At 40.1% G+C, this 15045-nt stretch overlaps 4 protein-coding genes across 4 annotated transcripts; 2 read left to right on the forward strand and 2 right to left on the reverse strand.

Moving 5' to 3' along the window:
• Positions 1 to 7526: 7526 nt before the first annotated feature.
• Positions 7527 to 8936, forward strand: LOC110774545 (protein OXIDATIVE STRESS 3 LIKE 4). The gene is made up of 2 exons (XM_021979093.2): positions 7527 to 8180; positions 8399 to 8936. The coding sequence occupies exons 1-2, from the start codon at positions 7909 to 7911 to the stop codon at positions 8802 to 8804; spliced, it is 678 nt and encodes a 225-aa protein (XP_021834785.1). The 5' UTR covers positions 7527 to 7908; the 3' UTR covers positions 8805 to 8936.
• Positions 8937 to 10284: 1348 nt separating this feature from the next.
• On the forward strand, positions 10285 to 11354 carry LOC110774523 (Peptidyl-tRNA hydrolase II (PTH2) family protein). The gene is made up of 2 exons (XM_021979066.2): positions 10285 to 10678; positions 11061 to 11354. Exons 1-2 carry the CDS (start codon positions 10304 to 10306, stop codon positions 11241 to 11243), a joined length of 558 nt encoding a protein of 185 aa, XP_021834758.1. The 5' UTR covers positions 10285 to 10303; the 3' UTR covers positions 11244 to 11354.
• Positions 11355 to 11753: 399 nt separating this feature from the next.
• LOC110774524 (methionyl-tRNA synthetase) lies at positions 11754 to 12396 on the reverse strand. Its single transcript, XM_021979067.2, has one exon. It carries the CDS (start codon positions 12082 to 12084, stop codon positions 11884 to 11886), a length of 201 nt encoding a protein of 66 aa, XP_021834759.1. The 5' UTR covers positions 12085 to 12396; the 3' UTR covers positions 11754 to 11883.
• A 615-nt stretch (positions 12397 to 13011) lies between these two features.
• Positions 13012 to 15045, reverse strand: AFR (Galactose oxidase/kelch repeat superfamily protein). The gene has a single exon (XM_021979065.2). The coding sequence runs from the start codon at positions 14280 to 14282 to the stop codon at positions 13140 to 13142; it is 1143 nt and encodes a 380-aa protein (XP_021834757.1). The 5' UTR covers positions 14283 to 15045; the 3' UTR covers positions 13012 to 13139.

A 15045-nucleotide genomic window follows, 5' to 3' on the forward strand; every position in this document is an offset into this window, starting at 1 on the left:
AGCGTGACTAATAATGAAGCTCTTCTACTCAGTGCATCCGCCACACGATTTGTCTTGCCGGAAGTATGCTTGATAACGAACGAAAACTTCTGCAAAAAAGTCATCCATCTAGCATGCATTTTATCAATATTTTTCTGGCTGTTAATATACTTCAATGCTTGATGATCTGTAAACAAAACAAACTCCTTCTGGATAAGATAGTGCTCCCACTGCTTCAAAGCTCGAACAACCGCATAGAACTCTTGGTCATAAGTACTCCACTTTTGACGTGCATCGCTCAACTTTTCAGAAAAGAATGCAATTGGCCGCTTGTCTTGTGAAAGCACAGCTCCGACTCCCACACCGCTGGCATCACATTCAACTTCGAAAACTTTCTCAAAGTTTGGAAGAGCTAGAACCGGTGCGGTGCAAAGATTTTCTTTTATTTCTGCAAAGCTTCTCTCTTGCTCCTCTCCCCAGCTGAACCGGCCCTTCTTCAAACACTCTGTGATAGGTGCAGCAACGGTGCTAAAATGCTTCACAAATCTTCTGTAAAAGGTGGCCAAGCCATGGAAACTTCGAACTTCAGAAACTGTCTTTGGAGCTGGCCACTCAAGGATTGCCTTGATCTTCTCGTCATCTACCTGGATACCATTCTCACCAACAACAAAACCCAAGAACAGTAGCTTATTTGTGCAGAAAGTACATTTTTTTAGGTTCACATACAGCTTATTTTCTCTCAAAACATCTAAAACTTGTCTCAAATGCACAAGATGTTCTTCTTTTGTGGTACTGTAAATTAAAATGTCATCGAAATAAACAACGACAAAAGAACCAATAAATGGTCGAAGAACCTGATTCATGAGTCGCATGAAAGTGCTAGGCGCATTTGACAATCCGAATGGCATCACCAACCATTCAAATAATCCGTCCTTGCTCTTGAACGCTGTTTTCCATTCGTCTCCAGGTCGTATGCGAATCTGGTGGTAACCGCTTCGCAAATCTATCTTGGAAAACACCCTTGAGCCGCCAAGAACGTCCAGCATATCTTCTAACCGTGGAATGGGAAACCTGTACTTGACTGTTATCTTGTTGATTGCCCGGCTATCAACACACATTCGCCAAGTCTTGTCTTTCTTTGGAACCAGCAAAACAGGAACTGCGCAGGGACTCAAACTCTCCCGGATAAATCCTTTCCGCAGTAATTCTTCAATCTGTTCTCTTAGGATGTCATTCTCCTTGGGGCTCATCCGATAATGGGGCAGATTCGGAAGGCTAGCTCCAGGCACCAAGTCAATTTGGTGCTGTATGTCTCGCATAGGTGGCAGCTCGTTTGGCAGATTTTCAGAAAGTAATTCCTGAAATTGATCCAAAATCTTCTGCACATCTTGAGGAATGTCACCTTCTCCTCTGCCAATTTTCAACAACCCCTTCAACACCAAGGGACAAAAACACTCCGCTTCTTTGACAGCCTCGTTCAACTCCTGCTCGTTGCTAATTAGGGTTAGGAAACTAGAACTCTTCGTCTTGGGCTCAACAGGTTGCTTTGAGGGCTGTGTAGTTGCCATTGCAATTTTCCGGTTGTTCCAAGAAAACAGAATGACATTATCTCGTCCCTTGAAAGTCGCATCCACATCAAATTGCCAAGGTCGCCCTAACAAAATATGGCATGCATCCATGTCAATAACATCACATAATACTTCATCCCTGTAATGCTTACCAATAGACAGTGGCACTCGGCAAGTCTCAGCTACACGAACCGAAGGGCCTTTTTTAACCCACCCTAGTGAGTAAGGGCTGACATGAGGCTCCGTAGATAGCTGCAAATACTCCACCAATTTCTTTGACACAAAATTCTCGCAACTTCCATTGTCGACGATCACATCACACACCTTGTTTTTAATTGAGCAGAGGGAACGAAAAATACTATGACGCTGCCCTTCCTCCTTTGGTGCCAAAAGAACTCTCTGCAAAACCAAGGTAATCTTCTCCATTCCTTCCTCAACTGCAAATTCAGCCCCTGCATATTCATCTTCCCCGACTTCATTGTTTTCTTCATCTTCATCGGCTTCTTCGATAAAATTAGCCTGCTTCCGCTCTGGACAAACGTTAGAACGATGCCCTGGTTTTTGGCAACGGTAACATATGTCTGTCATGGGCTTAGCATACGGATTCTGGGACTGGTTTCGGGGCTGCCCTCTGTTGTAGTTCCGGCTGCTGCCTTCGTTGAAATTTTTGTTTTGGCCAACTGTTGCTGGTTTTGTCGATCCTCCAATATTCTGCTGCTGTGCTTTCCCCTTATCTCCTGAGCCACTAGAAGCACCAGCAGTATATTCAGAGGCTTCCATCGTGTTCCTGCGGAAGTTGGGTTGGCGTTTCTCCTTCTCCAACAATTCAGCCTTCAATGCCATGTTAATCGCCTCCTGCACAGTCCATATATTCTGCATACCAATTTTTTCCTGGATGGAAATCTTCAGCCCATTGTTGTACCTCGCGACCTTTTGATTGTCAGTCTCTGTCAAATGGTTTCGCTCCGCCAAACGCATGAATTCTTCGGTATATTCAGAAACTGAACGGGTGCCTTGCGCACAGCCTAGGTACATACGGTAGAGAATCTGCTCATAATCTGTGGGCAGGAATCGTTCCATCATCAGCGACTTCATCTTCCGCCATGTTCGAACCCGCTGCTTTCCTTGCCTCTGTCGTAAATTTTGCAATTGATCCCACCAAACAGCCGCTGTAGCTTTTAGACGGAAAGCTACCATCTTCACCATCTTATGCTCAGGAACCTCCATAATATCGAAAAACCTCTCCACTTCTACAAGCCAATCCAAGAAGTCTTCAATCTTCAAATTTCCCCAAAAGTTGGGAATTTCTGCTTTAATCCGATAATCGCCAAAATTCTCGTAATTGCGATTACGATTACGAGGATTATTAGCCGGTGGTGGTGGTTCTTCAAGTTCTTCTTCTGACTCTGACTCACTATCTGGAATAAGTTGCCTCCTATTATCTCTTCTCTCGCCATCTCTACCTTCTCTTCTTTCGTCATCTCTGCCGCCTCGCCTATGGTTGCCACCAAGAGCTTGCAACAACAACTCTCGCATCTCCCCAAATTGGGTGGTTAGGTTGTCGATCCGTTGGTTTTGAGCGTCCAAATCCGCTCGAGTAATTGTGGCTGGGAAATCAGCTTCACGATCACCCATGATAAGACAAGAATACCGAGACGGGAGAGACCCGCTCTGATACCACTTGACGCAGCACAAGCAATAAAGGTTTCAAACGAAAACCTTGAGTAACAAGGGAACTGGATTCCACCAGAAAATTAAGAGAAACTCTCTTTGATTAATTGTATTAAAATCTGAAGTGTCCAAAAACGTTAGACGAACCCGTCTAAATACAACTCTCAACCCTTGTAACTGCTAGGGGAGTTATTACAGATAACTGAAAAACAGAATTAATTCGGAGACTTAACTACGTAACTCCGAAACTGAAAAAAAACAGAATTTATTTTGGGAATTAACTATGTAACTCCGAAACGGAAAAAAACAGAATTTATTTGGAATTAACTTCGAACTTTGACTGCAGTTTTGAACGGCCAAACGACTTCAGAACGCCAAAATCCATCATACATCACAGCAAAGCTGTGAGTTTGACTCGTGGCATCGTTCCCTTTCCGAAAAGGTATTTTGCGCCCTAATCGGAGCTCGGACGACAATTCTGCAAATTCCCACCACGTCCTTTTCCTTGCTCAACCCCGATAAAACCTGCCACGATAAAATCTGCCATCTGTTCTACATCACCTTCAATTTGTAGACTTGTTTATCAAGCCTAGGTAGAATATCTGTCTGCCAATAAGGCAAAGTCCACCTTAATCAACCAACTTCTTTATTTGCATTTCTTGTCAAAGTTGTGTTAATGGTTTCTCTGTCCAATTCCTCAGAGCTTAAACAAATAAAAGAAATCTTATATGCTTTTGAAAAAAATCCGGATCTCTCTCTCTCTCTCTCTCCTTGTAAATATAATATGTAACTGTTAACTCAGCAATAAAATAATTAGCTTTCCAAATTTCGCAACTGGATCTGTATAGCAACATGCTATATATTATTTTATTTTAACTTTGCATGGCTGGTCTAAAATAATTTGTAATTTTTTTTGTCACAATCCTTTGATAGTATTGCAAATGTTGTGTCATTTTAGATGTAACCAACAAGTCATTATTTGAATCCGTCGTAGGATTAGTATGAATTTAATTTCAATTCAACCATCGTGCGACGAATAGTAAATAAAAGCATGATTTAGATCGATTTAGGCCTCAAATATTCGGACCCTACTGGTTTATGGGTATGGCCCCTCCACCTTTTTATTAATTTTTTTTCCCCTCAATCAATTTTACATGGCCAATAGTTACTTAGCACGAAATGGGTTTGTGTGTGCTTGATTGGTTCATAAAAAAATTGATAAGATTTGAATGAAATGATGATGTTGTCGATACACTATCTATATCTATACAGATATCATACCAACACTTCACGCTATCCACAACTAAGATATGTACATATAAGTCGTGTTCATTATTGAAGTGAATTAGGATAATTTGTAAATCCAATCCCATTGGGTTTTCAACTTTGCATAACTTTGCTTTAGATATTCCCTTTTGGCATTATTAAAAGCTAATCCAAAACCTAACCAATGTGTGGTGGTCTTCTCTCAACGTACTAGTGTTGAGTGGCAACTCGGTCGAGTTCATCCATTATTGGAAATTCATTTTGACATATTGATACTGTTAAATTTTAGAGAGATAGACTAACAGTCTGCTATTAGCCACACTGATAATGTCTCTAACTTAATCACCTACAAAGCCCAATAAGTGTGAAGTTTTATATAAAAGGCCTCGATGTTATTAGTAATGGAACCATTAATTATATGGCGTAATTTATATGATCAAGTTTTTGATGTTGGACTTATATATTCTTCAACATTTATGACTTGTGAGGTCCATCCATGGCAAGATATCAATCGAGGTCATTGGCATATTTAAATCTCTTCTTAGTTTTGTTGGCTCGTTGGTTCATTATCTAACAATTTAAGTTTTTAGGATGATTATCTAACATGATATTGGCTAGGAGGTCACGGGTTTCAAACTTCAAACCTTTTACGTTGCGCATATGTCTATCTTTGTGGGTGCACGGTGGGCTACACATGATGGGGAGTGTTAGTTTTTTTCTTGTTTTTTTTTGTTTCTCTTGGAAAGAAAGCGATGCATTTAACCAAATAAAAACATTACATAAGATCTTTAAAGAGTGCATCTTGGATGATACTGGGAGAATCCCCTCACAACTTAAGCTTATGGGGACCATAATGGTAGTCTAACAAGTTTCACCTCATGGCTCCTTTTGGCAAGTCCTAATTTTAAGTGGTTTAGGTGATTTTCTAGGTAACTATTGCTTACTTTATCATAATTTTGTGCAAATTAACTTTGCTTATTCATATGTTAAAACATGCTTATCATTAGGGGGGCCTAGATATGTTATAAGGCCTAAATAGATGGGGTGGTCCAAATTGTATGTTTTACAAAAGGTAATTTGATGTGCAAGGTTGAGTGTTCATGGATCCAAAATATTAAGAAATATAAACTTCACTACAACGATGATGTCAAACTTGTTTTATAGTATTGTCAAGTTGGAAATAATTAAATTATAATTAATGGTGTTTAGTGGTGTTTACAAAATGCATTTTCATGCTAATCAATTCTTATTCATGCCTGCACTCCATATTAAGGGAATTAGTAAAGGTAAAAAACAAAGAAGGTAATTGGCCCTTTTATTTTATTTTGTTAATTCCTATATTTAATGCTACTCTTACCACATTTGTATACTATATTTTCATACCACCTTATGTGGCAGATGAGATGTACATCCACATCAATTAAAGAGTGTCAATAAATCATAAAAGAAAAGAAAATGTTAAATTAATTTTAATTGATGTGGTTGTTCACCTTATCTCTCACATAAGGTGGTAGAGGAATGTGGTATACAAATATGGTCAGAGTAGCATTATTCATTTTGAAAACTCGTAAAACCCTTTGACAATTTTTGCGAGACAAGACATATAACAAACAATATGTTGGACATAATTAATTTGATTGTATTTCTCTTGCAACATTCATAAATCAGTGATTTTATTGGGCAAGAAAAAAAGTAAGTAAATGTGACTAAATATTAATATAATATGATTTATTATGCATTGATTTTGATTTTGCAACAAATAAAGAATATCAATCAAAATAATTATCTCTAGAAAGATCCAGCTCCCCAAGAAGCTATATATATATATAACAAACTAGACAAGCCGCCTTATGACGAGCACGAGGTACATAAAAAATAAAAATAAAAACTTATTATGTAACAATGGATCATTTTATGAGTTAATTTCACATATTATGTTCTTAGACTAGAAGTTGGATAATTAGGGACAGATTTTTGTATTAAGTCTTCAATTGAGCATGTCACATGTGACCAAAAGGATTGATTGATGACAAAATAAAGTAATAAAGCTAAAGAATGCAGATTGATTTTCCCTTAAGAAAACCATACAAATATATAATAGCCAATAATTAAGCACTTTATACCAAATATGGAGGAGAAGATAAGATAAACTAATGTTGATATTGGTACAATTTCTTTGCTAGAGTGTACATATTTGACCTAATTAAAGATACGATATCACCAAATTGAAGATTTGCAATAGATAGTTTTATTTTCTCCACAAAGACATCGCATTACTTAATAATTGTCGGGGTAAATTGAAATATCAAAATAATTTTTTTTTTTAGTAATGCTATTTAGACACACAACATTGACCATCTTATATGGCAATTAATGTGTCATGCCAAGTTAATTAATGAATGTCGCTATGTCCATTAAAAACCAAATTAAAAAAATCCTAGCAATCCTAGTAAGTGGCCTCATGGCAATATTCATCAATTGACATGACATGATACATCAGTTGCCACATAAGGTAGTCAGCTAAGGTGGTCAATGTTGTGTGTCTAAATAGCATTATTCTTTTTTTTTAGAGGAAGTAGTAAATTTTCATTCAAATAGTGTAAGGTTACAGACTTGAACGAACAAACGAGACCTCATTAAAACCCTGCTCAGACAACCCCAACGGGGACAAAACCAAAAATAAATTAAAATTAAAGAAAAGGGTTTTTGGTATTTTGAATTTATATATATATATATATATTTTTTAATAAAAAAGGGAACGAAGTGGAAGGGTGTAGAAGAAGGCAGCGAACAACAGGATAAGTTAGAGTGGATATTTCTGGTCACTGTCTTTGCCACGTAATTACGAACGTGTCAAAGCGCGTGGTTCCTATTTCGCCGACGGCGGACGTTAGCCTCTCCTCTTCTAAACACACCCACCAATTTACTCACCGCACCCCAACACCCATGTCCATGTGTTGCGTTTTTGTTGTGAGCCCTGTGACTACTGTTGTCTATATGTATAGCTGTCTAATTGTACCATTTTACCTCCTTTTTTTTATTTTTCAATTTATTTATATTTGTGGGTTTTGGCTTATCCTCCACCCCCTGCCTCTTCCTTAACCTGCGCACCCCCTACCCCCTCTCTTCCCCTTTGTCTCTCTTTAATTACACAACACAAGGCTTCTCTCTCCATCTCTCTCTCTGTGTCTTATGACTCTGCTTCACCGTCTTCTTCTTCTCCTCCTTTTTTCCAATTGATGACAACAAGCCCCGTAATCTGGAAGCTCAAACGAAGACGACGTCGCAGCGGTGAGGGGTAAACCCGAAATTTTCCATCACCGCCGCCTCAGCAGCAGCAACAGCAACACACTATATATCCTCTTTTGTTATTACTGCTGCTGTGTTTCCAGACCGAACAAACAAACAGCAACCTCTCTGTTGAATGGATGTCTTGGTGGGCCCCGCCTTCTCCATCGGGGACGGCCGCGGCCGTCTCTTCGTGAAGCAGAACGTGGATGCGCGGCCGAGGTCCGAGGAGGCTTCCTCGGATAGCTCGTCCTCGATCGGGGCTCCCGACGACAGCGAAGAAGACGATTCCAAAGGAGATGACGGCGACGGCGAGGAGGTGCAGAGCAAGTTTAACGGCGGCGGAGGCGGAGGAGTGTTGGGTTCTCTGGGTTCGTTTGGTTCGTTAGAAGAGTCTCTTCCAATCAAGTAAGTCACTGTTTAGATCTGCAACATGGAATTTTCATTTTATGTTTTTGCTTAAAGTGATCATCTTTGTTGAATTTCAGTTTTGATCCTGGTAATAATTAATTAATTAATTAATTATAATTTAATTAGTGGTTTTATATGTTAATAACTTGCTTAATTAGCTTGGGTTGATTTTCATATGGTTTTTTTTTTTTAATATATAAAATTTGTTTATTCAGGAGGGGATTATCCAATTACTTCTCAGGAAAATCAAAGTCATTTGCAAGTCTGTCAGAAGTGAGCTCTGTGAGCTCAGTGAAGGAGGTGGAGAAGAGAGACAACCCATTCAACAAGAGGAGGAGGGTTTTGATTGCCTCCAAATGGTCAAGAAAGTCTTCATCTTTCTACAACTGGCCCAACCCAAAATCCATGCCTTTGCTAGCCCTAGCTGAACATGAAGAAGATGAAGAAGATGATGAACAGCAGCAGGAACAACAAGAACAGCAAGACCCATCATCAGACCAATCTTCATCAGATGACAAGGAACAGCAAGACAGAAGAGCCCCAAAGAATTTGCTTGACAGAAGGCTCAAGAGTTTCAAGTCAAGAAGTTGCTATTGCCTCTCAGATCTGCAAGACCATTAACAACATCAACTTGGGTTGATTATTTGGTTTTCTTTTTCTTTCTTTTGTTTTTTAGGGTTGTTGGCTGGAGGGTCTGTGTCTGTTTCTATGTCCACCCAGAAAAAAATTATATAAAATATATGTTTTAGTAAATATTATCTCCATTATCTTTTGGATTATTCTTTTTATTTTTTTATTTTTTTTGGGTGTTAATAGGAAATGGATATACATGATCTGCTGAATCGGATATCTCAAGTATAAAGACCTGTTTGCCCCTCAATCAATTATCTTGGTCAGGTTTTGGTATGGAACATAGCCTAGGGTTTAAAATATTACAGATCTTTTATCCTGTTCCTTAAAAAAAGGAAAAAAGGAAAAAAGAAACTACTTTTTCTCTCCAGAAAATTATTGACTTCAACTCGATCATATCACAAAGATACTGAAATGGTTCAAAGTCATTTCTGATTGATTAGGTTACGGGCTTACAGCTTCAAGGATTTTTGTTTGGTCGGGGCAAACAAGGAAAGCCAGCAAACAAGTAGACATATGAAACAGAAACTGATAGAAACCAAAACCTGACTTCGGAAGTCACCAGAATCTTTTTTCTGGAGGAGGAACTAAAACTCAATAATGTGTCATCATCGACCTTGTTTTTAGGTGTTGGAGTCAAATATCGACTGCTTCGGTTACCCTTGTGTGGGTGTGTGCTTTTGTTTGTTTTTTATTTTCCAAAAAGTATTTCGATTCCAATTTCCATTTAGCTATCTTACCAATATCCAGTTAGTAAAATAGGCCTGGCTAGGTTGATTTGTCTTGGGTTAGGCTCCACGCGAGATGGATTGGCCCAATCACCTCCCATTAAGGTACTTAAGCTGGGCCGGGCCATGAGTCAAAGTATCTTTCGACTCATGGCATGGCAGGCCATTGAGCTCGAGCTGAACCTAATATAGCCTAGTTGAAGCTTGTATAGGTAGATATCAAAAGTGTTTTACATAATCTTATGACGGAGCCCTCAATGAAATTTATTCTCGAGTCAACCTTCTCAGTCTTTACGAAACACCTAAATTTGTAATCAACATTTCATCGTGTCTCTAATGAACATGATTTTGGTGAAGTGCCTAGCAATTTCTTCTTCATGAAGTATTGAAATCTTTTAACAAACATTTCAACGTGTAAAAGCGATTAGGGTGAAGCACCAAACAAGTGATTCTTTACGAAGCACCTGAAACTTAATAAACATTTCAACATGCTTTTAATAAAAGCGCTTCTGATGAAGCACCCAACATGTTTTTCTATCAACAAAAAAAAAAAGTGTTTCTAGCAAAAACGTTTATGAGCATAATTATTTCCCACGTAAAGAGTCTCAAACGGGCCCATAATAATTTTATTATCGAGCTTGGGTTGGGCCTCAAGTCAGGCAATACCCAAAAACATCAAGTTAAGGCCCTACAAGGCAAAAAAAACATCAAATTAAACATAAAGTAGGACAGGATGCAGATGCTCCAACGTGTAATTATACCATGGCGTGCCTTGTGGCGCCACTTCGTTGCACCTCCTCCCACTCCCATCTCACGCTCTCTTTCTCACTCTCAAAACCTCCAATTGGTTTTGGGGCCAAACTCTCTTCCAACGCGGCCGTTCTCCCGAGTCGACTCGTCCGAAACTCGATGAGTCAACCCGCTGCCGAAGCCAACTCGGACACCTCGAAATCCGAGACCCCTCCGGACGTCCTGGTTCAGTACGTGGTGCTCCGCCGTGACCTAATCGACACGTGGCCGATGGGGAGCGTGGTCACACAGGGCTGTCATGCCTCCGTATCCGCCATTTGGTCCCACAAAAACGACCCTCACACCCTTCAGTACTGTAGCCCAGAAAATATCGACTCTATGCACAAGGTAACTTGTAAAGCTTGCTCCTTTATGGTGCTTTGGTCAGTATAATTTCAAATTATTAAACTTGGGTTTGAATGTGATGTTGGAAAGGTTGGATTTTTTTAGTGCAGCAACATTTTCTGATTTCTGGGTTGAACTTACTTGATGTTTTTGGTTCCAAATGTTGAAGGGAAAGTGTGATTCTTAGTAATGGTGATGTTCATGTTTTTGGGTTAAAATCATTGCTCATTCAATTGGGGCATTGAGATTAGTGCCAGAAATTTGTGTTCAAGTTGGGTGGGAATTTTCATGTTAACCGATCAGTGGGGTTTGCAAATTTGGTCATTGTATGCTGGAATTTTTGGCTGCAATTGCTTTAAAAGTACTGATCACAATGGTTGTGCAGGTTACTCTTGAGGTGAAAGGAGAACCCCAGATATTGAACTTGTCGGAGAAGCTCACAGCTGGTGGCATAGCACACAAACTGTGGATTGAACAACCTGAAAACTACCCAACTTGTCTCGCCACAAAACCTTACCCCAAATCCGTGGTATCGGCATATTTTAAAAAGTTGAAACTCTGTAAGTGATGTGATTGTTGATCCCATCAATCCATAGCTACGATTAGTATATGAGCTCCAAGGAAAATCCTCTCATTTATGAACTGATTCTTAAAGATTTGCAGTTTTGCTTGCCCTTTATGTTGGAAAAGTTAGAATACATAGTTGATTAACAGTCTAATTGTGGGGCTTTGCTATGGGACTCTGTTTTGTGTTTGCCCTTGTGAATTAGCAATTGGAAACTTGAGAGGAAATGGACTTTTCGATGTTCTCTTAGGGAAAAGAGAATTGTCCCTTATGAGCTTTGATATTCATCACCCTTTGGCCCTTGAGATTCAGCAATTGAAAACTTTAGAACATACTTCCCTCTGATGTTTTCAATTGCAAGAAATGCCCAAAAGGAAAACCATGAAACTGGTTGCTGGTTGTAGATCAACTGGCAGACATGGCAATCTCGATGGGTTATAAGAAATAGAAACTAGATTGCGTTTCAATTTAGTTAGAGCAATCAAACAAAATCTAGAAAGAACTACACAAAAATGATGCACACATGTAAATAGAGCCTGTCATTTTGTTTCGCAGTAATAACAAAAAGTCATATTACATATATACTGCTATATATATACACGAGCACAAATTGCAATCTCTGTATTTATGATTTGGGTTTATATCACTGCACTACCAAGCGCCTAGTGCACACGGTGCAGTATAACTTGCGCTTGGTCTTCCAGTAGAGAGGCAGGAAGCAGAACGTCCACCGGCTCTCAACATCCATGGCTTGCACCATTCCTCTACAGTAGGGGCATGCCCCTGGTGCTGGTTGCCTTGAAAGCACCGTCTCATCTTCACCACACACAAACACGAAACACATGGTTCCTTCTTCCTTTAACCCTCTCGAGCCTTTCCGGGTTTCTGGGTTGCTTGCTCCTTTCTCTCTCTTTCCTTCTTTTCTGTCTCGGGTTGCTGCGTTTTTGGTATGTTTCAAGGCTGAAGAAGCTAAGTTAAAGCTGTTTATTTGCTGGTAAGATAATAGATGCAGGCAGTATGATCACAAAGTTTTCAAGGCTTCATGTTTATATAGGGAGGTTTCTTTTGGGATTTTTTCAAAGTTCTAGCCTAGTCTGGAATTTTGGGAACTGGAAAGGATGGAGAAAGGTCCAATTGTTGTGTAATAAGCGCGTACGTAGAAGATTCTAGACCCCAAACGTGACAATTTCAATTTTACATAAGATGAGAATTTTATGCCATATTTAACCGCGTTGATGCTTCTTCAGCATCCCTTTCCGACGTAAGTGATGGAAAAAAACAAAAATGCCGTGTCCTTTTTTTATTGGTTATTCCTCAATTTGCTCTGTTGATGGAAACTTGCCTCAAACTCAACTCAAAGCTTCTCTGAAAACATCATGACGCATGTCAAATATAATCAACTCAAGTTGCTCAAATCTAATCGAAAGCATAAAGTAAAAGCTGTGAGACCCGTGCATGTTTCACATCTTATTAAAAAAAAATTGGCCTTAACTGGATTGCTTTGAATTTTCTATCCAATAATTAAAGGCATGAAAAAGATCTTCCGACTCTGAAAACCCTCAAGAATGGTTATGGTCCTTTTTTCTCTTTTTATCATTAGCAACTTTAATTTGGAGCCAATGCAAAATATTCTACAAGATTTGGATAAGATAAGATATGACGGATCACATAGGCCACCGAGAGGAGAAAAACTTCATTGCAACGAGAGTAAGTTGGCTCATCGAAGTGGTCAAACAAACCTAAAAAAGTGTGTGGAAGAGCAAAGCAAATATTAGGGCTAGCTGTAGAATATTATTATGTAAACAATATAAAAGAAGTTGGGTTGTGCATAGTTTAAAATAGAATTGCCTAACGAAGCCAAAAACAAACATGAATGATAATTGATGAAACTCAATTATTTTAGGCATAAAGCACTTGACAACTAGAAGGAGAGAAGCCCCTAAAAGCAGTTGGAGCTGGCACAACCTGCCACTCAACTTTTAGCTCACCCTTTCCTCCTCCACACTCAGACAGCCTTCCTATTCCCACATTCAACCCACATGCCACCACATATATGTTCCCTTCCACCCCGCTCGCAGCAAAAGGCCGTCTCAGTGCCTCACATGGGAACTTGTCCCCACTCACATACCGCCATGTGTCCTCATCCGGATCGTACACCTTCATCGGACAGTCTCCGTACTCCGATATGACCAACAACCTCTCACCCACCACCACGCTAACCCCCGTCCACCCGTCCCTCATCCCCCGCCTCATCTCCTGCCAAGTGTCCTCGTCCGGGTCATAGACCGCGCCACGTGGCGAATGCATAAACGGCCACACCCACCCTTCTGTGACGTACATCTTGTTTCCCACCACATTGGAGTCGTACTTGGCCTGATTCGTGGGCAGCGCGGCAGACGCCGCCCACGTGTCATTTTCGGGGTCATAACAGTCTACGGCCCTAATCAAATCACCATTGCGGGCCACACCACCGCCAACCGCCAAGATCTTACCGTTGATATTTCCCGCGTCAAAAAATGATCGTGGAGTCCGCATTGGAGCGGCTATTGACCATTGATTTGTAGACGTACGATACACGATGGTGGTACGCGTAGAACATTCTGAGTCTGACCGCACGCCGCCCAAGACAACGAGCTTCCCCTGACGTGGCAGCGATGTGCATGCGAAGCCCGGTGGGCAGGCGGCCTTGGGGCATGGCATAGGAGGCAAAACAAACCAACGGCCCGATCGAGGGTCCAGCGCCTGCCACTGAATCCTGGACGTCAACTTGTTGAAGGCAAAGACGAAAAGATAAGGCAGAGGAAGAGACACAGATTTCTTGAAGCGAACGAAGCTAGAGTCTGTGATGGCTCTGTTCCACGAAGCAGAGACAGAACGCACCAGAGCTTGGTAGGGGTAGGGAAGGTAAAGAAGGCAGAGCTCGGCAATCTCGTCCGGTAACCCAGGAATTAACGGCTCAGATTTGTTGCTGCTTTCTTGGTCAGAACATTGATCAGAAACTGGGTTTGATACCGATGAAGATGATGATTTCACAGCCGCCATTGATGGAAATCAAACACAAACACAAACAAGCTGCGAATTTCTAATCTAGAAGTGTAAATAAAACTACCCAGATGAAGAAATTGTCATAAAAAATTGAATTTCTTGGAGAATTTATGGATCTAAGAGTCAGTAGCTAAGGTGTTCGACACTGGACTAGCTGATGATCTTGTAGCATATTATATGCGACTATTTATAGTGACAAAAAGATATCAAGTATATCAAATTAAGGAGTGTGATGACGAAGCAAAGATTCACTTTGTGGGGAAAGGTGGGAAGAATTATTGGGTCGTCAAAGGTCTTGAAAATGGATGATCAATTGTTTAATTTGATCTTAAAAATTGGATTTGTTTAAGGCATTTGGGTGATTGGGTGGTGCTTGTTTTTTTGTGTGTGTGTGCATCTAGAATCCGGAAAGTAAGGCAAAGAGTGACGGCACAAAACTTGAGAACACACACCGGCAGATCCGAAAGAAAAAGACTTGTGTGGATTAAACAAACAGCAACAAAACGAAAGTTTCAGTAGAACCAGGTTCAGAGTTTCTTTTTACAGAGAGACAGAAATTGGTGGTTGGTTTTCTGAATACTTGAATTTGTGGGTTTTAAAGAATAAAAAATGAAGAATAAGAAGAAGAAGTGTAAAGGACTTGTTTTTGGGGTTTTAAAAGGGGTGTGTGTGTGGGATTATGAGATGGCATGGGTTGAGGTGGGTTAGATCCAATTGGGTTGCATAGTGGTGCACGATGATTGATTGGAATAAAAAGATG

Source organism: Prunus avium, chromosome 1, assembly GCF_965620075.1.
Source record: "Prunus avium chromosome 1, drPruAviu1.hap1.1, whole genome shotgun sequence".
NCBI lineage: Eukaryota > Viridiplantae > Streptophyta > Magnoliopsida > Rosales > Rosaceae > Prunus > Prunus avium.

Bases quoted from the DNA above. Each gene is read 5' to 3' on its own strand.
- LOC110774545 (XM_021979093.2), top strand. From the start codon at position 7,909: ATGGATGTCTTGGTGGGCCCCGCCTTCTCCATCGGGGACGGCCGCGGC. The intron at 8,181-8,398 runs GTAAGTCACTGT...TTGTTTATTCAG, and splicing joins GAAGAGTCTCTTCCAATCAA to GAGGGGATTATCCAATTACT.
- LOC110774523 (XM_021979066.2), top strand. From the start codon at position 10,304: ATGGCGTGCCTTGTGGCGCCACTTCGTTGCACCTCCTCCCACTCCCAT. The intron at 10,679-11,060 runs GTAACTTGTAAA...ATGGTTGTGCAG, and splicing joins ATATCGACTCTATGCACAAG to GTTACTCTTGAGGTGAAAGG.
- LOC110774524 (XM_021979067.2), bottom strand. From the start codon at position 12,084: ATGTGTTTCGTGTTTGTGTGTGGTGAAGATGAGACGGTGCTTTCAAGG.
- AFR (XM_021979065.2), bottom strand. From the start codon at position 14,282: ATGGCGGCTGTGAAATCATCATCTTCATCGGTATCAAACCCAGTTTCT.